The sequence below is a fragment of the Scylla paramamosain genome, chromosome 6, assembly GCF_035594125.1.
Source record: "Scylla paramamosain isolate STU-SP2022 chromosome 6, ASM3559412v1, whole genome shotgun sequence".
Classification (NCBI taxonomy): domain Eukaryota; kingdom Metazoa; phylum Arthropoda; class Malacostraca; order Decapoda; family Portunidae; genus Scylla; species Scylla paramamosain.
The window spans coordinates 11,523,499-11,547,805 of NC_087156.1; the positions used below are offsets into that span (position 1 = coordinate 11,523,499).

Below are 24,307 nucleotides of genomic sequence, written 5' to 3' on the forward strand. Positions count from 1 at the left end.
ATGTTACTGATCACCAATAAGTTATTTCCTATATATTTTCTTTTTACTCGCCATAACAGCGATAATCCATAAATAATGAAAAGAAGATGCCTCATCTTTACTCTTTAATCTAAGCCTCTTCCTTCTTCCCCTTCTAGCCCTACACATTCTTCCCCTTTCCTTACTGTGCATCTTGAATTATTCATTCACTCCTCCCTACACTGCTCCTATTTCTCAGTTCACTGCTTCTCACAACTCAGACTTAAATTACGAGCGGCCAAGTAGCCTCCTCACTGACGCCTTCCACACACGGCTCTTCCCTTCACATCGCCGCATAACCCGCCGCTCGCCGACCCACCACTGTCTTTTCCAAACCTAATTTCCTGTCTTCATATCTTTCTTTGCTCTCTGGCGCCCTGCTCGCCACCTCACCCTGCGCCCTCTGAGTAAGATGGAGGGAGCAGCAATAAAGTGATGAATATGATGGAATTTTGAGAGAGAGAGAGAGAGAGAGAGAGAGAGAGAGAGAGAGAGAGAGAGAGAGAGAGAGAGAGAGAGAGAGAGAGAGAGAGAGAGAGAGAGAGAGAGAGAGAGAGAGAGAGAGAGACTGAAGCAATTAACAAATTAACTTATCATGGCAACGAGAAAACACATGAATACATTTATATTAAGCCAAACTTTTCTATTATCACTCACCATGATCAGTAAAATAAAAAAAAGAATCATTCCCTTCCTTGTAATTAATGAGAGGTCAATGACTGTCAATCAACCAAAGGCATTTACTCATAAATTCTTCTCAATCTGTTTTCTAAAGTCAACCTAGTTGGATGATGCCAGTTTGATTTTTTTTATTACAATTGTTTGTTGCATAAAGTAACCAAATGACTGGTATATTTCACTTTAACGTATGTTGAAACTCTTAAAATATGTGACTTGAAAAAAATTTATGTGACTTGAAAAAAATTGTCAATACATTACATTTCAACGTATCTATGTTAGAATTTTTAAATATCCCCCCCAAAAGAGTTGAAAATCTTACAGGCCTCAGTAAATTTTGTAACTTTAGAAAATTTTAACAATTCTATATATCGAGGCAAGTTAGAAAAGAAAACTCTTTGCATCAGTTCATAATCGATAATCTTATATTAAGTTTTCTTCGATAGGAGCAAATGGTGTTCAATAAGTGTAGTGGCACAACAGTCAACACCAACTAAAAATAATTCTGGTCATGGTGATCATCCTGACTCAGGGTTGGCATAAAAAAAAGCCTAAGTGGGTTATATATATATATATATATATATATATATATATATATATATATATATATATATATATATATATATATATATATATATATATATATATATATATATATATATATATATATATATATCATAATTTAGTTCTATATCATATTGTTTTTTTTTCTAATGTAGGAGGGACACTGCCCAAGGGCAAGAAAAAAAAAAAAAAAAAAACTGAGATCCCAGTCCCAGAAAAGGGTCTAAAAGCAGTAGTAAAAATTTGAAGGATAAGTGTCTTGAAACCTTCCTCTTGAAGAAATTCAAGTCATAGGAAGGTGGAAATACAGAAGTAGGCAGGGTGTTCCAGAGTTTACCAGAGAAAGGGATGAATGATTGAGAATACTGGTTAACTCTTGCATTAGAGAAGTGGACAGAATAGGGGTGAGAGAAAGAAAGTCTTGTGCAGTGAGGCCATGGGAGGAGGGAGGCATGCAGTTACCAAAATCAGAAGAGCAGTTAGCATGAAAATAGCGGTGGAAGACAGCTAGAGATGCAACATTGTGGTGATGAGAGAAAGGCTAAAGACAGTCAGTTAGAGGAGAGGAGTTGATGAGAAGAAAAGTTTTTGATTCCATCCTATCTAGAAGAGCGGTATGAGTGGAACCCCCCCAGACATGTGAAGCATACTCCATACATGGACGGATAAGGCCCTTGTACAATTAGCAGCTGGAGGGGGTGAGAAAAACTGGCAGAAACATCTCAGAACAACTAACTTCATTCAAGCTGTTTTAGCTAGAGATGAGATGTGAAGTTTCCAGTTCAGATTATAAGTAAAAGACAGACCGAGGATGTTCAGTGTAGAAGAGGGGGACTGTTGAGTGTCATTGAAGAAGAGGGGATAGTTGTCTGGAAGGTTGTGTCGAGTTGATAGATGGAGGAATTGAATTTTCAAGGCACTGAACAATACCAGGTGATGATGAAGTTACAGAGAACATAAGAACATAAGAAATAAGGGAAGTTGCAAGAAGCGACCAGGCTTACACATGGCAATCCCTGTATGAAATATACCTACCTATTTTCATCTATTATCCCCATCCAGATACCTGTCTAATCCTGTCTTAATGCTCTCTGATGTCCTAGCACTAACAATATGATTACTGAGTACATTCCACTCATCTATCACTCTATTTGAGAACCAATTTTTTCCTGTCTCCTTCCTAAACCTAAATTTTTCAAGCTTGAACCTGTTATTTCTTGTTCTCCCCTTGTTGCTGATCTAAAGAATTTTGCTTACATCCCCCTTGTTATAACTCTTATACCACTTAAAGACTTCTATCAGGTCCCCTCTTAACCTACATTTCTTTAAAGAATGCAAATTTAACAACTTCAATCTCGCCTAGTAAGGAATACTCCTCATCCCCTGTATTCTTTTAGTCATTCTCCTCTGCACTGATTCTAATAGACCTATATCTTTCCTGTAATGTGGGGATCAGAACTGCATAGCGTAGTCTAGATGAGGTCTGACCAGCGCCAAGTATAACTTTAATATTACTTCTGGCCTTCTACTTTTAACACTCCTAAAAATTAATCCTAGTACCCTATTTGGCCTGTTTCTGGTTTCTATGCATTGTTTTCCTAGATGGAGTTCAGAGCTAACTATAACTCCTAAATCTTTCTCGTACCCTGTATCTACCAGAGTTTGGTTGTTTAATGTGTACCTACAGTGTGGCTTTCCTCTACCTACGCTAAGTACTTTGCATTTATTGATATTAAATTGCAGAGAGAAGGATAGAAGCTGTAGGACAGTAGTTTGGAAATCAAGGGTTTGTGCCAGACTCTGTCAAAAGCTTTTGATATCTCCAAGGCAACAGCAAAAGTTTTACCAAAATCTCTAAAAGAGGATGACCACCACTCAGTAAGGAAAGCTAAAAGATCACCAGTAGAGTGGCTTTGACGGAATCCATACTGGTGATCAGAAAGAAGGTTGTGAAGTGATAGATGTTTAAGAATCTTCCTGTTGAGGATAGATTAAAAAATCTTAGATAGGCAGGAAATTAAAGCAATAGGACGGTAGTTTGTGGGATTAGAACAGTCACCCTTTTTAAGAACAGGCTGAATATAGGCGAACTTCCAACAAGAAGGAAAAGTAGATGTTGACAGACAGAGCTAAAAGAGTTTGACTAGGTAAGGTGAAACTGTGCACAGAGCCACAGTTTTGGAGAACAATAGGAGGGACCCCATCAAGTCCATAAGCCTTCCCATGGTTAGGCCAGTGAGGGCATGGAAAACATCACTGTGAAGAATTTTAACAGGTAGAATGAAGTAGTCAGAGGGTGGAGGAGAGCGAGGAACAAGTCCAGAATCGTCCAAGGTAGAGTTTTTAGTAAAGGTCTGGATGAAGAGTTCAGCTTTAGAAATAGATGTGATAGCAGTGGTGCCGTCTAGTTGAAATAAAGGAGGAAAAGTCATGCCTGACTCGTTCATTTTCTGTACAGTACAAGTTATCACAGGCTTTGTCCAGCCAGACCAAACTGTATCAGCATGACTTAAACAAGAGTCTTACCTCCCTCTTTTTACTTTTCCTTTCCTGTTTTTCATTTGCATCAGTCTTCCTGATCTCCCGTGCCTTCCCTCACCCTTTGTCTCTACACCTTGATGTTCCTCTCACCTTCCCTCACTCTTTCCTCACTCTATTTTTTCATTCATTCTTTTTCTGTTGTCTTCATAGTAACCATCACCCCCTGCCTCTCTCTCTCTCTCTCTCTCTCTCTCTCTCTCTCTCTCTCTCTCTCTCTCTCTCTCTCTCTCTCTCTCTCTCTCTCTCTCTCATATATGCTGCTCTCACCTTATTTCTCACTTACTCTTCCCCATCTCTCCACACCCTGCATTCACTCTGTCCTCAGCCTGCCTCTCCCTCTCTCTCCTCTTCTCTCTCTCCTCTTCTCTCTCTCCTCTCACCCTTGTTCTCCCTCACTTCTCTCCCTGTAATCCACCATCATGCCCTTGAGCTCTTCATTAATATGCAAGGTGAATGAACACTGTGATGCTCTCTCTCTCTCTCTCTCTCTCTCTCTCTCTCTCTCTCTCTCTCTCTCTCTCTCTCTCTCACAAATGATATGATGTTCCTGTATAAAACTGTTAACTAAAAAAATGATAGTAATAATAATGTATGCTTATATTTCCCCTTTATTATTTACATCTCTCTTTATTTGCTGACGCTTTGATTATTTTGTTATGCTTAACTGAATTGCTTATTTTTTGCTTTTGTTGTTAAAATTTCTCTCCTACATCTGTTTGTATTTTTATCTAATCTCTTCATAATATTTACTTTGAATCATTAATTTCCATTTTTGTGTTTATTGTATGAATAATTGCTTATATTTACTATTTCTCTAAAAAAATGTTTCTTTTATATTAATATTTATGTAACTTGAGACATCCAGACCTCTTGGATGGTAAAGCCATGATGTTTTCTGCTCCTGTTGGATACAAAGAGATTTATTCCCTTTGTTGTTATTGTTGTTGATGATGCTATTGTTGTTGTTATTGCAGTTACTGTTGCTGCTCTTCTTATTCTTCTTATTCTTGTTCTTCTCCTCATTTTTCTTCTTTGTGTTGTTGTTCATGTTGCTAATTTGTTGTTGTTGCTCCTGCAGTTTTTTCTCTACGCTGGTGTAATCTGGTATGTTTTCTTTCTTTTATTTGATCATCATCTCTCTCTCTCTCTCTCTCTCTCTCTCTCTCTCTCTCTCTCTCTCTCTCTCTCTCTCTCTCTCTCTCTCTCTCTCTCTATATATATATATAGATATATATATATATATATATATATATATATATATATATATATATATATATATATATATATATATATATATATATATATATATATATATATATATATATATATATATATATATATATATAAAGAGAGAGAGAGAGAGAGAGAGAGAGAGAGAGAGAGAGAGAGAGAGAGAGAGAGAGAGAGAGAGAGAGAGAGAGAGAGAGAGAGAGAGAGAGAGAGAGAGAGAGAGAGAGAGAGAGAGAGAGAGAGCAAAAGAAAATATAAGGCATTACTGTGATATGAAAAAAAAAGTTGCATTTTTACTTCTAATGAAATCAAAATATTGTTCATGAATATCAAATAAAAGAAAGAAAACATACCAGATTACACCAGCATAGAGAAAAAACTGCAGGAGCAACAACAACAAATTAGCAACATGAACAACAACACAAAGAAGAAGAATGTCGAGAAGAACAAGAACAAGACGACAATGAATAGCAGCAACAATACACAGATACGTACATACAGGCATACATGGACATGCATAACCTTCACATGAATGCTAACCTTGCAAGGAATGTGTTTGAGATGCAGAGAGGTAAGCACGATGAGAGTGTGATGTGAGTGCGAGGATTCTGAGAGGATGAGGCACCAAGAAAAACATTACTGTGGATGATTTATAAAAGAGGACGCAAATATGAATATGTAATTACATTATCAAATTAGTGTTTGTGTTTTTTATTTTTGATAATTTATTAATTTAATATTTTTGTATAGTATATAAATTATGCATCAATTGCAATTTTTGAATGGAATAATATACCTAAGATAATATAGTGAAGAGAACTTAAAGATCATACAAAGTGAGGTTTTGCATGAGAAGAAAATAAATAAATAATAACAATGCATGCGATGAAATGCGCAAGATTATTTGGAGACAAAAGTTTGATTTTTTTTTAAATGACAATAGGAAGTTTGACTTCACAAAAAATAGATAACTAGGTAATAGGTGTTTTAAGTTGCTTAACAACTTAAAAGACCTTCCTCCAGCGGCTGGTTCTAATTTTTGGATGCGTCACAGACGTTGTCAAACGAAGCCCGGCTGCACGTGTCACGCATAGTGTCGAGCCGCTGTGCAGGTTGCAGTGAGTGACACAATGCTATAAATGACTCTGTGTTTTCAATATGTTGAGCTTTATCTGCATTCTGATCAAGCTATCCTATTCCCGAGAGTTTTTTCACTTAAAGTAATAATATATTTCAGTACATAAGAACATAAGAACATAAGAAATAAGGAACACCACATGAAGTGGCCAGGCTTACACATGGCAGTCCTTGTATGAAATATACCTATCTATTTCCACCTATCATCCCCATTCATAAACTTGTCTAATCTTCTCTTAAAGCTCCCTAATGTCTTAGTACAAACAACAAGATTACTGAGTCCATTCCACTCATCTCCCACTCTATTTGAGAATCTTTTTTAGAAAAATTTTCAAGCTTGAACCCGTTATTACTTGTTCTATCCTGGTTATTGATCCTAAGAATTTTGCTTACATACACCTTGTTATAACCCTTATACCACTTAAAGACTTCAATCAGGTCCCCACTTCGCCTACATCTCTCTAAAGAATGCAAATTTAACAGCTTTAATCTTGCCTCATAAGGAATGCTCCTCATTCTCATTCTCATTCTCCTCTGTACTGATTCTAATAGACCTATATCTTTCCTGTAATGTGGGGACCAAAACTGCACAATGTAGCCTTGACGAGATCTGACCAGCACCAAATATAACTTTAATATTACTTCAGGCCATCTTCTTTTATCACTCCTAAAAATGAATTCTAATACACTATTTGCCGTTTCTGGCCTCTATGCATTGCTTTCCTAGACAGAGTTCAGAACTAACTATAACTCCTAAATCTTTCTCGTACCCTGTACCTACCAGAGTTTCGTTGTTTAAAACATTGTGTATCTACTGTGTGGGTTTCCTCTACCTACCCTAAGTACTTTGCATTTGTTGATATTAAACTGCATTTGCCATCTGTCCGTCCATTCATTCATCTTCTCTAAATCTGCCTGCAAGGTGATGCCATCCGATTCTGACCTAATTAATCTATCTTTGTGTCATCTGCAAATTTACTAACATCACTACTAATTCCAATATCCAAGTCATTGATATATATTAAAAACAACAATGACCCTAATACTGATCCCTGTGGCACCCCACTAATTACAAGGCACCACCTAGATTTAGAGCCGTTTATTACAACTCTTTGTCACCTGTCGCTTAGCCATGACCTTATACTCGTACATCCTAACACCTTCCCATCTATCCCGTGTGCCCTAACCTTTCTCAGGAGCCTCTGATGGGGGTACCTTGTCAGAAGCTTTACTAAAGTCCAGATATAAGATATCATAACTATCACCATTATCTACTGCCTCGTACACTTTACTGTAAAAACTTAACAAGTTCATCAGGCAAGACTTCTCCTTTGTGAATTCATGCTGTGACTGATTTATCAAGTTATGTTTGTCTAAATGCTCCCTAATGTTCCTCGCTATTATTGACTCCAATATTTTACTCACAACTGGAGTTTAGCTGACAGGTCTATAATTAGATGCTAAAGTTTTATCTCTTTTCTTAAAGAAGGGTACTACATTAGCCTGCCTCCACATTGCTGGTACCTCACCTGACTCAAATGATTTCCTAAAGAGAGAGACTAACAGCTCACTAATAACCTCTTTGCATTTCTCAAGTACTCTGGGATATATTTCATCTGGTCCTGGTGCCTTGAACTTTTTTAGCCTATCTATCTTCTGTTCCATGATCTCCTTAGTTATGGAAATATCTGCTAGCTTCTCATTCTCATCTGCTCTAAACATCTGTTCACTATTTGGCATATCCTGCATGTTTTCCTGGGTGAAGACAGTTAAAAAATACTCATTCAGAATTTTACTAAACTCCTCCCAGAACTAAGCAGCTCCCCATCTGCTGCCTTTAATAGACCTATAGTATCCTTATTAATTTCTTCCTGTATACCTGATAAAATCCCTTGGGGTCTGTCTTTGCCTGGCTGGCTACCTTTAATTCATAATTACCCTTGTTGACCTCCTGATTGTTTCAACTAATTCATTATATTATGACCTTAAAACATCTTCACCTGCCCTTAATCTCTTATATATACTTCTCTTCTGCCCTATATGATGTTTTAACCTAGCAGTCATCCATTTAGGGTTATTTTTCTGTGATCTTATTGCTCTATACGGGATGTTTGCTAACTGACATGTATGGAATTTATCTACGAAATATTTATGCAACTCATCTACATTTACTTCACCTAATCCCCCCATCTCGGCCAGTTCCATCCTCTCCACTTCTTCATCTACTCTTCTCGACCTCATCTCTCCCATTTCAGCATGACTTGACCCTCCAACATACTCATACCTATCTCTCCATCTCTCTCTCCTCCACCCCTTACAGACAAATCTTCCCTTCTCTTGTCATTCACCTTCACACCTCACCTCACCTCTCTCATCCTTCCTTATCTCTCTCAACTCTGTTCCTGACCTCACCTCACCCTGCATCCGTTGCCAGTCAACTCCTTGGAGGTACCTTTTTAATTCCTCAAAAACTGCTCTCCTAAAGTCAGGTATTTTACTAGTATTTTTGCTTCTAAAAGTTTCTTCCATTTTAATTTGTACCTAATTTCCCAATGGTCACTATCACCTAGCTGTCCCCAACCTCTACCTATATGACTGCTTCCTCCCTGTTAGTAAGAATTATATCTAGAATACTGTTCTCCCTTGTGGGTTCTATGATTACCTACATTAAAATCCCTCTCATCCAGCATTCGAGCATCCGGCAGCTTCAAGTATCCGGCACATTTTTTCCCGAACCTTAAAATCAATAAAAAATCAATGTGTACTCATAAAATTGATTAAAATTCCCATGCAAGGCATACTTTGTCCCCTCGCCACCAGAGCGCACTGCTTCGCGCCACCCGCGGCCCACTGCACTGTTTACTCAGTGACTCAGTCCCGCGTGTGCACTGTTTATCGCCTGACACCTTCATTATGCCTAAAGTTCTAGAAAAGAGGAAGCGTGTTGTGCTTGCACTTAAGCAGAAGGTAGACATTTGTCAACAATTAGAGAGAGATGAAAGCAGACAGCAACTAATGGTGGAATATGGTGTGGGCTCATCAACTATTTATGACATTAAATCCCAAACGAAAAAGTTGTGGGATTACATGAAAGCTACCGACACTCCAAAGGCAGCGGAAAATCGTCACACACTGCAGTATCATCGTGGTGAAATGATGGACAAAGTGTTATACGAGTGGTTCAGCTTGAAAAGATCAGAAGGAGTCACAATTACAATCACAATGTGTGTTGGTGAGTGTGAGGTGACAGTACGGGTGGCGACGCGCGGCACAGCAATCAGCTGATCTTTGTTATGGTAAGATGCGTGAGTGTAGGGTGGTGACTGTGGACATAATTTCACTTCTATTCAAGTATCCGGCATGTCGGCGGTCCTGTTGATGCCGGATAAGAGGGATTTTACTGTATTTAAAAAAATTTTCCTGAATTACCTTCAGAAATTCTTCTACTTCCATGTTATCCACCATCAGGCTCCAGTCGATATTCCTAAAATTAAAGTCTCCTACCACAAATACCTGACTGTACCTTCCTGCTCTATTTAATTCCTGCCACAGTGAGGTGTTAATTTCTCTTGTACTGTTCGGTGGCTTGTACACTACTCCCATTACTACTGACTGTGATCATTCCTTAATATCTACCCATATTGACTCTGTTTTGCTATCTGCATTCAATTCAATGATTAACATTTGAAAATAGCAGGCATAAGTAAAACATGTTATGAACATTTTTTTTTTAACTTCACAGTTCAACTCATCATTTTCTTTTTTGTTTTGTCAAGTTCTTTACAACACATCTCTGTTCTACAGTCACTGCTGAGTCTGATGGTGCCAACCAAGACTAGCTATCCCATATAAGAAGTGAGTTATGGCAAATAATTCACGCACTTTCGCGCTAGAGCTCAATCTATAGTGATGAGGTGATAGTTGCAAGAGTTGCGAGACAGAAATCTTCGCCCACATGCCTATAAATTGAAATATGCAAAATACAGCAAAGGTGAGTCTGACGAAGAAATTACATAAAATAAGATACGCCTTCAAAAGTTACCAACCAAAAAATGTTTCTGAAACTGAAATCAAAATTTTTATGTGCGGACACCAAAAGGTGGTCCTGGCCAAATCATTGTTGCGCCCTCCAGGGCCAGGCGGGGGCAGTGAGGTGTAGAGATGTGTGGTAACAATAATATAAACCCCTCACTCTACTAGGGGAATAATCCCTCAAAAGATATTTAATACTTTACTAAATGATAAAGAAAACTATAAATTTTCTTTTATTCGCTGACAAGAAAAAAAAAAAAACGTGATGAAATTAATATTTTCAGAAATCTACAATGACGAGCCTCTAAAAAAAGGGAGACAAATAGTGTGGGCCAGCTCTTGTCATCAAGGCCCACGTCACCTTGACTTTTCAAGGTGATAATCAACATACACAGAGACAAATAAGGACACTTCATAGAACTATACAAGTTTAACTCTGATTTTACTTAATAAAGCTGCAACAAAGGTTATGACGATAAAAAGTTACCTTAGGTTAGGCCGCAAATATTATGGTGGTAACGCTTCCTGGGAAATCAGTTAAAAATAATATCAATACCAATTGAACAAAGAAAATGTAAATATATTTTCTCCAGATAAGGAAATTTTTTTTCCTTTTTTATGTGGAAATCAAATTCACACTAAATATAGATTGTTACAGTAATAGTTTCCAAGGACACTTTATCATAACATGCAAAATATTATCAATCTACATAACCGTAAAATGCAGTAAAAGATAAATAAACAGATAAATTAGAAGATCTGATATTTACCTAAAAAGTACTCAAGTGAATATTCCTGTTATTGTGGAAAGTTTTTTGTAATTGCATTTTTCCTTTCTTCATTCACATATTCGTATATAAAAAAGATATATATATATATATATATATATATATATATATATATATATATATATATATATATATATATATATATATATATATATATATATATATATATATATATACAAAAAAAAAAAGAATGCAAAATTGACAGCTAATTGTTAGGTTTCAACTGAATCTCCAAGTAAATATTTATACCAACAAGATGACACCATTATAGAAAATATATGATTTTGTATCCTTCTTTTTTTTCTATGCATAAACTAAAATAAGCACATGAAGACTGGAATACAAAAATTATAGTTTAGAAAAAGATTCTCGGTTAATCCACAAAAGACTTTTTTTCCTGTAAGATGTTGCAATAAACATTATAGACTAAATTTACATTCTTTCTTCTTTCATATATATACCCTTGGAAGGCACAAAAATGGGAGGCAAAACAACGCTTTGGAAAAATATTTAAACTAATCCTTCAATGGATAATACTACTGACACGATACCATGGAAGCACATCTTTTCTTTCCTTCATAGATTCATAGGAAACTGACAGGAGAAAGGCTGGCAACAGTGACAGGTTTCACTTGACATGGAAAAAAAAAAGTTTAACAGCGAGTTCCAAAACAGAGTGCACATGATGTAATGAAGCAGGTACTCACTTTCCTCCTGCATGTGTTGGGAGTGTTCACTGCGGCACCACTTCCCATCCTTTCCTGAAAATATCAAAACATCCACATAAAAAAGTGATGCAGCTTGACTATTCTAAAAAGAGCTAAAAATGAACCAACATGAACAGAACCACCACAAATCCTTTACTGCATGAGTTACAATATACACATGAACAAAAAAGGAAAGAATAAATACTGAAGAAAAACACGAAATGTCATCAATAAAACATGTCAGATTCCTCCATGCAAGAACACATGGATACATGGAAAACAACACTGAAAACAGAACACACTTGAAACGCTAAAAATGTTAAATATGCACAACAGCTGCAACAAAATAAAACGAACAAACACCATTACATATATAACAAGATTAAATAACAAAATAAAAAGAAGCAAAAAATAATAAATGCAAAGCTTCCCAACATTCAGCAGTACAAACCTTAAAAAAAACAGCAAGGATACACTTATAAAATAATAAGTACCACTTCAGTCTAGCCATAAAAAGTATTCACGGCACAAAACATGAAAGTCCCTTTTGAGTACCTCTGCCAAGGTGGCCTGACTCATCTATTCTTCATTTTTATTATTGTTCAGTAATACAACACATCCGCCTTCCTCCGTTTGTGGTTCTGATAACAACAACAACAAACACTCTCTGACCACTCCTAGTTAGATACCTGCCTTTTCGTGTGGTTACTGCGAGGACACAGCATGTTACCTATAATGTCTTAAACAACAAAACAACAACAATAACAAGGGCTCCAGAGACAACAAAGATATCATAGTTGCTGTTGGTTCTGGATGTCACTGCTTCTTGGTAAGGATCTCAACAAAAGTGAACACCTGTGAGATCCACCCTACTTCATGCTTGTGCTGCTAACTCGTCTGGATGATGCAATACATTTAGTGTGATACCTTTCACTGGACCTGCCTAGTATAGTTGTGTCTCCATATTTCAGTTCCTGCAGTCATCTGAATAGAAAAGCTTCACTGCAAAGCCAAGGTAGTGTTTTGCTGGCAATAACATTCCTATATATGCATTACCAAAGGCATCCTAATTTTTTTTTGTCCCACTGCTTACCAAACCAATGCCAGACACTCTTTTGATAAGGTCCCACAGGAGGCCATCTTTCCTACCACGGCAAGACTCACACAATTTTCTCATATTTTCCCTGAAAACATATTGATGGATCTCAAGATGTTAGTGTTTTCTACGATGCCTTTGCTACTTCAACACTATACATATATATAGAAAAAAACTTTAACAGCAAAACAACAAACATGACAGCATCTGCTTAGATTCTATCACCATTGCTCTCTTGAAAGCAAAAACAATTTATATGAAAAAGTGTAACTGAAAAGAGTGTAGGTTAATTAATGAATGCTTTGATATTCTAAAAAGCTTTGCATTATAAAAGAAAAAAATTGCAGATATTCTCCTGACCAATTACTAATCTCTCTCTCTCTCTCTCTCTCTCTCTCTCTCTCTCTCTCTCTCTCTCTCTCTCTCTCTCATCTAAAGACCAGCTAATAAACAAATATATATATAAATATCCCCATTAAAAGCATTTACTATGTGTAATTCAATCTCCCGTCGTGTGAGCACATGAGTAATCACACGTCTGAAGAAGGCATGCTAATAAACACCAAGCTGACGAGCCTTTTTATTTGTTACTCACATTTGAGACTAGCAAGCCCTCGGAATATTTAGGCCACTTATCGACTTTTTATGCAAATATACTTTCTATGTACGTCTCTCTCTCTCTCTCTCTCTCTGAAATATATCTGATGCAAATAATTTTAATGTAGCTTTAGGTGACGATGATCTTTTTAGACCTCATCCTGTAAGTGTTGAAACTGTTATCCTCACTATTAAAAACCTAAAAGAAACTAGTTCTGTAGGTTCGGATGGCATTTCAATGAGATTTATTAAGGATGCACTCTATGTTATAGCTTTTTATTTGACGTGTATCATCAATACTTCAATTGTAACAGGCATCTTTCCTACATCCTGGAAACACGCACTAGTTGTACCAAGCCTCAAAACTGGTGATGTTAATGATCCAAATAATTTTCGACCCATCTCTCTATTACCTATCATATCAAAACTATTAGAAAAAGTTGTCACTAATCAACTTATGTATTTCTTGGAATTTAGTCAATCATTGTCTAACACCCAACATGGCTTTCGTCCAAAACTGTCAACAGAGACTGCACTTACTGTTATCTCAAACAAAATATATAGCAATATGGACTCTTAAGAAAATTACATTGTTAACCTTGTGTGACCTCTCTAAAGCTTTTGACAATGTCAGTCATGAGATCCTTTTAAAAAAATTTTTTGCAATAAAAATGGACATCTTCTGGTTTAAAAGTTACATTGAAAACAGAGCTCAGTCTGTCCGTCTCAATAGCACAGTATCTAATAAACTTAACGTAGCTTATGGAGTCCCACAAGGTTCAATTCTCGGACCCGTTTTATTTTCGATTTATGTAAATGACCTTAATGAGAGTATCAACGAATGTTGTCTAACACAGTATGCTGATGACACTCAGTTTCTCCACGCCGACACTCCAAATAACCTTGTAGCTCTCAACTCTAGAACGGAAGAAACTCTGCGGAATGTAAAACAGTATTTTCTTAGAAACGAGCTGATGTTAAATTCAAAGAAAACACAATGTATCTTCATTGGTAACAGACAACTTCTATCACAGATTCCTCCGAACACCATAATAGACTGTGATGGAGACTTCATTTACCCAAGCTCTCATGTTAAAAATCTTGGTGTTTTCATTGATAAATACATGCTTTTTGACGTACATATTGGTGAATTAACAAAGAAAGTCATGGGTGCATTAATGTTCATTAATAGAATAAGCCAGAACTTTGATAAATCAACAAGAATACTTGTAGTACAGTCACTAGTTCTCAGTTTAATAAATTACTGTATTGTAATATGGGGTACAACTAATGAAACTTTGCTGCACAATGTCCAGAAATTGCAAAATTTTGCAGCTAAAGTAGCTGTTGGGTGTACCAGAAAGTATGATCATGTAACCCCCTTCATAAAAGAGTTAAAGTGGTTGAAAATCAAAGAGAAGCACACCTTTGATAAATGTACAACTGTTTATAAGGCTGTCAATAACTGTTATCCAGACTGGTACCTCAAATTTCCCACAGTTAGAGAACACACCACAAGCAACACAAGACAGCTCAATAACCTTTATGTGGGTAGAGCTAGAACAGACTCTGGTGCCAGAGCCATTACGATACTTGGACCAAAGTTATGGAATACACTGCCCACCAATGTGATCAATTCTGAAAGCCTTTATGATTTTAAGTCTAGACTTAGCGAAATTCTTTTAAATAATTATTAGTCCATGTTATCATAGCACAATTATTTTAAATGACGTTTACTAAATGTTTAATACAGAGTAGCAAAGAAGTTTTGAGTCAATCTACTTTTTATTGTGTGTGTGTGTGTGTGTGTGTGTGTGTGTGTGTGTGTGTGTGTGTGTGTGTATTTTATTTGCTATTATATATTAAACATGACTACCTATGTTAACCAATCTGTAAGAATAACCATGTCTCATGGAATAATAAAGAATCTGAATCTGAAATCTGAATCTCTCTCTCTCTCTCTCTCTCTCTCTCTCTCTCTCTCTCTCTCTCTCTCTCTCTCTCTCTCTCTCTCTCTCTCATCATTTATCTCTGCATAGGAATGACTATTAAATGCCATGACTGTTAAGGTTTGTAATGAAACCTGATATAATAATAATAATAGTAATAATAGTAATAATAATAATAATAATAACAATAATGATAATAATGATAATAATAATAATATTAATAATAATAATAATAATAATAATGATAATAATAATAATAATAATAATAATAATAATAATAATAATAATAATAATAATAATAATAATAATCAAACAGTTGTAATGAAAACTCCAGTACATCTGGTTTCATAGAGTTTATACCAAGCCTCCAGTACTTCCCCTACATAAGGGCTTGATTGAGTACCTTACCGTCTCCCGGCCCTCTAGTCGTCCTTCATGGAATCCGATGCTCATAATCATATTAATTGATCTATCATATCAGCTTCGTCTCTGTCTCTCTCTCTCTCTCTCTCTCTCTCTCTCTCTCTCTCTCTCTCTCTCTCTCTCTCTCTCTTCAGAACTATCAATATACAGAATAGCAGGTTCGAAGTATTCTGTGGTCGTAAGACTCGGCCTCATCAGACAGTGGGAGCGCTTTTATGTTGCTCTGCTTCCCTGCAATAATATTTAATGACAATGAGACTTTAGTTGTTAATGAATGTGCCATCAGCACGTGCAATGACTGACCAACAGACAAATACACACACACACAAACACACACAGTATTCAAGCTGCTATCTGCTGCTATCCAAAAGCTGCTTGACTGTTTCCGTCAGCTTTACCAAATTATTTATAGCTAGGATCTTGTTTAGGGCACTCAGGAGACTACAGTCACTACACGCCGCCTCTGCACTAAAGAAGGAATAACAAAGGTACATCTACCACAAATACCTATTTTATTTCTATGTTTTTTTTTTTTTCCAGCAATCTGTAAATCTGCGTGGCTGCTGCTCAAGGTGGCAAAGCATTAACAGGAACTGAGAGTGTGGTGGGATGGATGTTTTGACAGTATCTGTCCCTTTCTCTCTCCAAGTAGATATTGTAGAGTACCTACCAAATTATCTATAAAAATAAGACGTCTACATTCTGACACAATGAACCAAGTTATTTGACACGTTTGGTGATAACGCCAGTGACAATGAGTAGCCCTGCACACTAAGGATAGTTTCCATATATTACATATGACCTAACAAATAGAGGTATCTTAGCATCACGTCAAGCCATGCATACCAATTTTACCGACACAAAACGTGATCAGGCAGAGGGTTTTGTATTGTTCATTATGCCACAGTTCGCACCACACTTTAAAGATAGTTTTCGGAGATACTGTACATTCCTTGGCTGAAAGGTTCTTTATACAGTCATACACATCAGTTACTTTCAACTTGGGTCCACTTAGACTAATATGTATGAGACTACACTTTTATTTGAAATATTTAGATGCACGGTTCTACTTTATGCTTCTGTTTATCCTACTTAGTATTAAAACAAGAGTGGGATTTCATTAAGTTTATAAAGGAACGTTACTGAATGCTGTTGACGAGACAACAATGAGACAAATTCTTATTTCAGTTCTACATCACCAGTGTTTACGGCTTCACTCCAAAACAGGACTCCCTAATCTCCTCTCATCCCAAGCAAAGCCTCTTACGAGTAAATCGTTTCGTTATTGTCAATCTATTATCTGTTCTTTATATTCAAGAGAAAATATGGAAACAGTTGGATCTACTTTTCTATGTCAAGTCTTCTGGGTTGTGACTGATTTCTTTCTAGCGTCTGCAGCTTAAGAGTGTCAATGAAGAATAATGATGCTATTTCACTGAACTTAAAGCTTTCACTGTTAGGACTCTCTCTCTCTCTCTCTCTCTCTCTCTCTCTCTCTCTCTCTCTCTCTCTCTCTGTCTGAAACCATATCTTGCTCCCAAGCAGAATTCACCTTCTCTCTTTTACCCATCTTTACTATATTTCAATAAGTAAAGCTATTTCCTAAGAAGTAACATCCTAACAATCCTCCTTTAGCTTGAGTAGCAACACTAATTTTATTGCAAACCCTCCAGTTCGACTTCGCTTAGATTACCCTACTTAAGGTTTCCAGTCAAGAGATACTCCGCCATGCCTCGCCTCACCCTCCCTAACACTCCGCCAAGGCAATGATTCCCTTGGCACCATCGCCGCGTGTACCAGGATGAGAGAAAAGCCGACAGTCCATAGGATACACTGCTAAGCCATGCGCGGATTAGCTCCGTTAGCATAAGTCCGAGAAGACGAGCAATTCAACTGACCTTGGAAAACCTTGAGCTGAAGCCAGGAGGGTAAGTAGTGTGTCTAGAATATGAAGGTGGTAGTTAAGTGAGACTGAAGAGAAGGAACACAAGTCATGTTGCGATTGATGGATAAAGGCAAACAAGGGAGAGGGTCGCAAAGAGGAAGTGAGACGCAAGGCGCCTTCAGGCCAGTCACTGCTGGTGTCCCTCACCTCCCCTTCCTGCCTCGCGGCGAGGTGAAGGGGCCACTACCACCGCTGCTTCAACACTTACACTACCTTTGCGTCTCAACACTGAAATGCTTGAATGAATGGGAATGAACAAGAAATTAATGGTCACTTAGAATTGCTTATAACAAGTACATGTTACTAAGTGTTTTAAATCAATCTGTCTGTCTGCGTCTGTTTGTTTATCTCTGCCTCACATGTTCACTATAATGTTCTGTAAGAATGAGCATCCCAATTTCTGTTGCTTTGTTGCAGTGCATATATTTGTATCAATGGTGTGTGTATGTGTGTGTGTGTGTGTGTATGTGTGTGTGTGTGTGTGTGTGTGTGTGTGTGTGTGTGTGTGTAACATTACGAGTGGAACAATATTTATGAGTATGGGTCAGTAGGTCTGTCTTCTGGTATATTTAGTAGTTTTAGGAAATCAATGACAACTACGTATTGTGCCTGAAAAATGGCATACCGTAAATACGAGGCAATGAGAGAAAAAATATAGTTAGGTCACTATGTATGCATTTTCTTCGCTTACAGTAATTGTTATCATGAAAGAATATACGAATAACGGAAGAGGCATACGTTTATATTATGCAAACATTATGCTGTATTAATATCCCACTGACTAATTCAGTTGGATTTTTGGTTAAGTACTCGCTGCAGGGCATGGTAAAATATTTATTAAAGTGCTTTACAAAAAAAAATTGTGCAAATATACTCTTTAGAATGAAATATACCAGTTTCTGCCGCTATTTAAAACTACTTTGTCCATGTCTGTGTCTGCCCGCACATCCATCTGTCCCTCTGTCTATTTGTCTGTTTCTCTGTCTGCTTGCTTGCCTTCTATTTTTGCCTGCCTGCCTGTCTGCCTGCTTCTTTGCCTGCCTATCCTCTTCAAGTTAGGCTGACTATTTCCCTGTCAACCTGTCTGTCTGCCTGCTTTCTTTCTTTCTTTTTTGTATGTCCATCCACCTCTTTCCCTGCCTGTTAGTCTGTCTGCCTCCCTGCTTGCTTGCTTGTTTGCTTGCCTCCCTGCCTGTTTGTTTGACCGTCTGCCTTCCTGCCTCTCTCTCTCTCTCTCTCTCTCTCTCTCTCTCTCTCTCTCTCTCTCTCTCTCTCTCTCTCTCTCTCTCTCTCTCTCTCTCTTTCTCTGATGACTATCTAAACATGTCAAAACATTATTTAAACCACTACTACGAAATACCAAGGTACTTAAAGGCTTGTCTGTAAGTGGTATCAGTGTGAACAGGTTACATCACGCTCCTATACAATCATGATTTACGCAGCACACCCTCCATAGTAGGTTGGCAGGCACTTCCCACACGTTAAGAAGTCCAACTTCATTTCACTCTCTAATTTAAACTTATTTATGCAAATGAAATTTAAGTTCGGGATTTAAATTATCACTTTCTTTTCTAGTGGATAAAACAAAAATGTGCTGTACAAATACAACGAAAAAATCTATATGAAAAAAAACAATAATAATATTTCAGCAAAACTCCACAGTCACGAAAGCTTTTATAAATATATGAAGATATTCCAAAGGTCACACAGAGATATTATTTATCACCGTACAACTACAATATGAAATTCCCGGGAGCAGACTCATTCAGGACATAAAAAGATGAAAGACAAGAACGCACAGAAGAGTCTCCTCCCCACCCACGCCCCCATCGATCCTGCAGAAGCTGGCAGGAAAAGGGAAATAACATTTGGATTAAAAAAAAAAAAACATAATTTGAGTGGAAAGTAATTAAGAGATGATTTCTACTTCTATCACATCTAGTCTACATATACGGTCCTATTTTTATTATTGACATCAGATAAGATGTTTCCTCTTCCTTAAATATGACTGAGTGGGATACATGTTTACTAGGTGACAATAGTGATGGGTTAGTTGCCCGGCAAGGACTCCATTCCTTATACCATTATTGTGACGGGGTCAGCAGCAAGTCGCCGAGGAACCTAGCCATCACCAAGGTCTCTTTAATGTGATTCATTTTCTTTGTTGTGAATTAGTTGTTTTTCTTCCTCAGTCACATATACCCTCATCAGATGACAGATGTAATCGCACCGAAAGACTAAATATCCGCGGTAAGATTTTTTATAATGAGGTGAACAGTGACAACCGGGGATTTGACATTAGATATTTATCAAGGCGATTTTTAAATGTTTATATTGTATTTGACCTGACTACGTTGGAGGGCAATTCTTTCCAAATATTCACCATAAATAAATAAATAAATATATAAATATATAAATAAATAAATAAATAAATAAATATATATATATATATATATATATATATATATATATATATATATATATATATATATATATATATATATATATATATATATATATATATATATATATATATATATATATATATATATATATATATATATATATATATATATATATATATATATATATATATATATATATATATATATATATATATATATATATATATATATATATATATATATATATATATATTCACACACACACACACACACATTTTATATACATATATATATATATATATATATATATATATATATATATATATATATATATATATATATATATATATATATATATATATATATATATATATATATATATATATATATATATATATATATATATATATATATATATATATATATATATATATATATATATATATATGTTTTTTTTTCACATAAGAACATAACGTAAGAAATAAGGGAAGCTGCAAGAAGCAACCAGGCTTACACGTGGCAGTCCCTGTATGAAATATACCTACCTATTTCCATCTATTATCGCCATCCATAAAACTGTCTAATCTTCTCTTAAGGCTCTCTAGTGTCCTAGCACTAACAACATGACTACTGGGTCCGTTCCACTCATCTACCACTTTATTTGAGAACCAATTTTTTCTTATCTCCTTCCTAAACCTAAATTTTTCAAGCTTGAACCTGTTATTTCTTGTTCTACCCAGGTTGCTGATCCTAAGAACTTTGCCTACATCCCCCTTGTTATAACCTTTATGCCACTTAAAGACTTCTATCAGGTCCCCTCTTAACCTATGTCTTTCAAAAGAATGTAAATTTAACAACTTCAATCTCGCCTCATAAGGAATACTCCTAATTCCATGTATCCTATTAGTCGTTCTCCTCTGTACTGATTCTAATAGACATATATCTTTCCTGTAATGTGGGGACCAGAACTGCACAACGTAGTGTAGATGAGGTCTGACCAGCGCCAAGTATAACTTTAATATTACTTCCGGACTTCTGCTTTTAACACTCCTAAAAATTAATCCTAATAACCTATTTACCCTGTTTCTGACTTCTATGCATTGTTTCCGTACACGGAGTTCAGATCTAACTATAACTCCTAAATCTTTCTCGTACCCTGTACCTACCAGAGTTTGGTTGTTTAATGTGTACCTACTGTGTGGGTTTCCTCTACCTACGCTAATTACTTTGCATTTATTGATATTAAATTACAATTGCCATCCGTCCGTCCATTCATTCATTCTATCTAAATCTGCCTGCAAGAAGATGGCATCCGATTTTGACCTAATTAATCTACCTATCTTTGTGTCATCCGCAAATTTACTAACATCACTACTAATTCCACTATCCAAGTCATTGATATATATTAGAAATAACAATGGCCCTAATACTGATACCTGGGGCACCCCACTAATTACATGACTCCACTCAGATTTCGAGCCGTTTATTACAACTCTTTGTCGCCTGTCACTAAGCCATGACCCTATCCAGCCCAACACCTTCCCATCTATCCCGTGTGCCCTAACCTTTAGTAAAGTCCGGATATAAGATGTCATAGCTATCACCATTACCTATGGTGATAGTTATTCACGCGAATCATTAGCACAACTGGTTATCTTGGTGTATAAATTAGTATGTTGAACAGTAGCTACACCAGAAGCAGCAGGATTAGTAGTAGTAGTAGTAGTAGTAGTACTAGTAGTAGTAGTAGTAGTAGCAGTAGTAGCAGTAGTAGTAGTAGTAGTAGTAGTAGTAGTAGTAGTAGTAGTAGTAGTAGTAGTAGTAACAGTAGTAGTAGTAGCAGTAGTAGTAGAAGTAGTAGTAGCAGTAGTAGTAGTAGTAGTAGTAGTAGTAGTAGTAGTAGTAGTAGTAGTAGTAGTAGTAGTAGTAGTAGTAGTAGTAAAATAGCAGTAGTAGTAATAGGAGTAGTAGTAGTAGTAGTAGTAGTAGTAGTAGTAGTAGTAGTAGTAGTAGTAGTAGTAGTAGTAGTAGTAGTAGTAGTAGTAGTAAAGAACAAGAACAAGTACTACTAGTACTACCTATTTTTTTGTATAGCAAGATATAACAGTAATGAAAACACCAGCGTCACCAACAAGCACAACGATAACAAAGGCATCAGCCGACACACAGGAAGCAATGTTTCCGAGCCATGCAAATGGCAGCTTGCATGACCATTTCATTAATTATTAATATTATTACTACTATTAATAATAATAATAATAATAATATTATTATTATTATTGTTGCCATCAATATCATCTAAGAAATAATAATCAGAACTAGATTATTACGCTTCTTATTGTCATTATTATTAAGATAATAATAATAATAATAATAATAATTATTATTATTATTATTATTATTATTATTATTATTATTATTATTATTGTTATAGTAGTTGTTGTTGTTGTTTTTGATGTTGTTGTTGTATTATTATTGTTTTTGTTATCATTACTATTATTATTATTTATTATTATTATTATTATTATTATTATTATTATTATTATTATTATTATTATTTTTATTATCCTCGCTATTATTATATTAGAAATAATACTTAGTACTAATACTCATTATGCTTACTCTTATTCTTATTGAAAAAAACAGAGAGAGAGAGAGAGAGAGAGAGAGAGAGAGAGAGAGAGAGAGAGAGAGAGAGAGAGAGAGAGAGAGAGAGAGAGAGAGAGAGAGAGAGAGAGAGAGAGAGAGAGAGAGAGAGAGAGAGAGAGAGAGAGAGAGAGAGAGAGAGACCGTCAAGATAATGATGAGGATGATGTCATGAAATGGAGGGAATGAGTGGAACGATAAGATTCTGGACGAACTTAACACTACTACCACCACCACCACCATCACTACCACCACCATCACCACCGCTGCCTCAGAATCCACACCAGGCCCTGATTTCCTGGTACTTGTACGTAGTGGAGTGTTTACATTAATTACCTTCAAAGTGCTGGTAACAAAACAGAAAATAATGCCCTCTTTGGAAGAAGACGTGGAGACAGTTGAAAAAAAAAAAAAAGTTGAAAAAAAAGGTGAATGGGATGAATCGATTAAAAAAGATGAGCAATGAAAAGAAAATGATGAGGAAAAAGGTAATTTCAATATGCAAGCCAATAGAAATAAGTAATAATATAGTGAATAATGGAAACGGAAGGGAAATTCATAAATGTGAAATATAATTACAAAAAAAACAGTAAAAACGGAAACGAGAGATTAAAAAGAGAAAATAAAAGATCAACAAGAGTAATGACAAATAATGAATATAAGGCGAGGAAAAGTCGCATGAAAAAAATAAATAAATAAATAGGAAGCAACACTACACGTGAATATAAAATGACAGCAAAACAGAAAGCAAAAGAAAACACAATCGTAAAAAAGCAAAGAAAAAGAGGCTTAAGCGAAACTCAGAAGGAAGACCACAAGTAATTTCAAGAAATGAAAACGTAAAAAAATAGGAAAGAAGGAAGAGACCAATTTATTTTACATTTGTGGAGTTCGTGTGACTGGTGTGTGTGTGTGTGTGTGTGTGTATGTGTGTGTGTGTGTGTGTGTGTGTGTGTGTGTGTGTGTGTGTGTGTGTGTGTGTGTGTGTGTGTGTGTGTGTGTGTGTGTGTGTGTGTGTGTGTGTGTGCATGTGTGTGTGTGTGTGTGTTTATATGTGTGTGTGTGTGTGTGCGTGTGTGTGTGTGTGTGTGTGTGTGTGTGTGTGTGTGTGTGTGTGTGTGTGTGTGTGTGTGTGTGTGTGTGTGTGTGTGTGTGTGTGTGTGTGTGTGTGTGTGTGTGTGTGTGTGTGTGTGTGTGTGTGTGTGTGTGTGTGTGTGTGTGTGTGTGTGTGTGTGTGTGTGTGTGTGTGTTTATGTGTGTGTGTGTGTGTGTGTGTGTGTGTGTGTGTGTGTGTGTGTGTGTGTGTGTGTGTGTGTGTGTGTGTGTGTGTGTGTGTGTTTGTATATATATGTGTGTGTGTGTGTGTGTGTGTGTGTTTGTATATATGTGTGTGTGTGTGTGTGTGTGTGTGTGTGTGTGTGTGTGTGTGTGTGTGTGTGTGTGTGTGTGTGTGTGTGTGTATAATTTTTCTACTTCTTTGTTGTTTTAAGACAGTACGATCCCTTGCCAATCTTCAACACGTAAAAGAAAAGAAAAAAATAACACTAAGGA

General features: G+C 36.3%; 1 protein-coding gene across 7 annotated transcripts in view; it reads right to left on the reverse strand.

Annotated features, from left to right (window-relative positions):
* LOC135101306 (uncharacterized) overlaps nucleotides 1-24,307 on the reverse strand; it is a 164,409-nt gene that overhangs the window by 39,309 nt on the left and 100,793 nt on the right. For 5 of the 7 annotated variants that reach the window (XM_064005115.1, XM_064005112.1, XM_064005114.1 and 2 more), the window contains one exon: nucleotides 11,696-11,749. The exons of the other annotated variants lie outside the window; for them this stretch is intronic. In XM_064005115.1, the coding sequence (XP_063861185.1) occupies nucleotides 11,696-11,749 (54 nt within the window). The remainder of the gene's footprint in view (nucleotides 1-11,695; nucleotides 11,750-24,307) is intronic. 7 annotated transcript variants of the gene reach the window in all.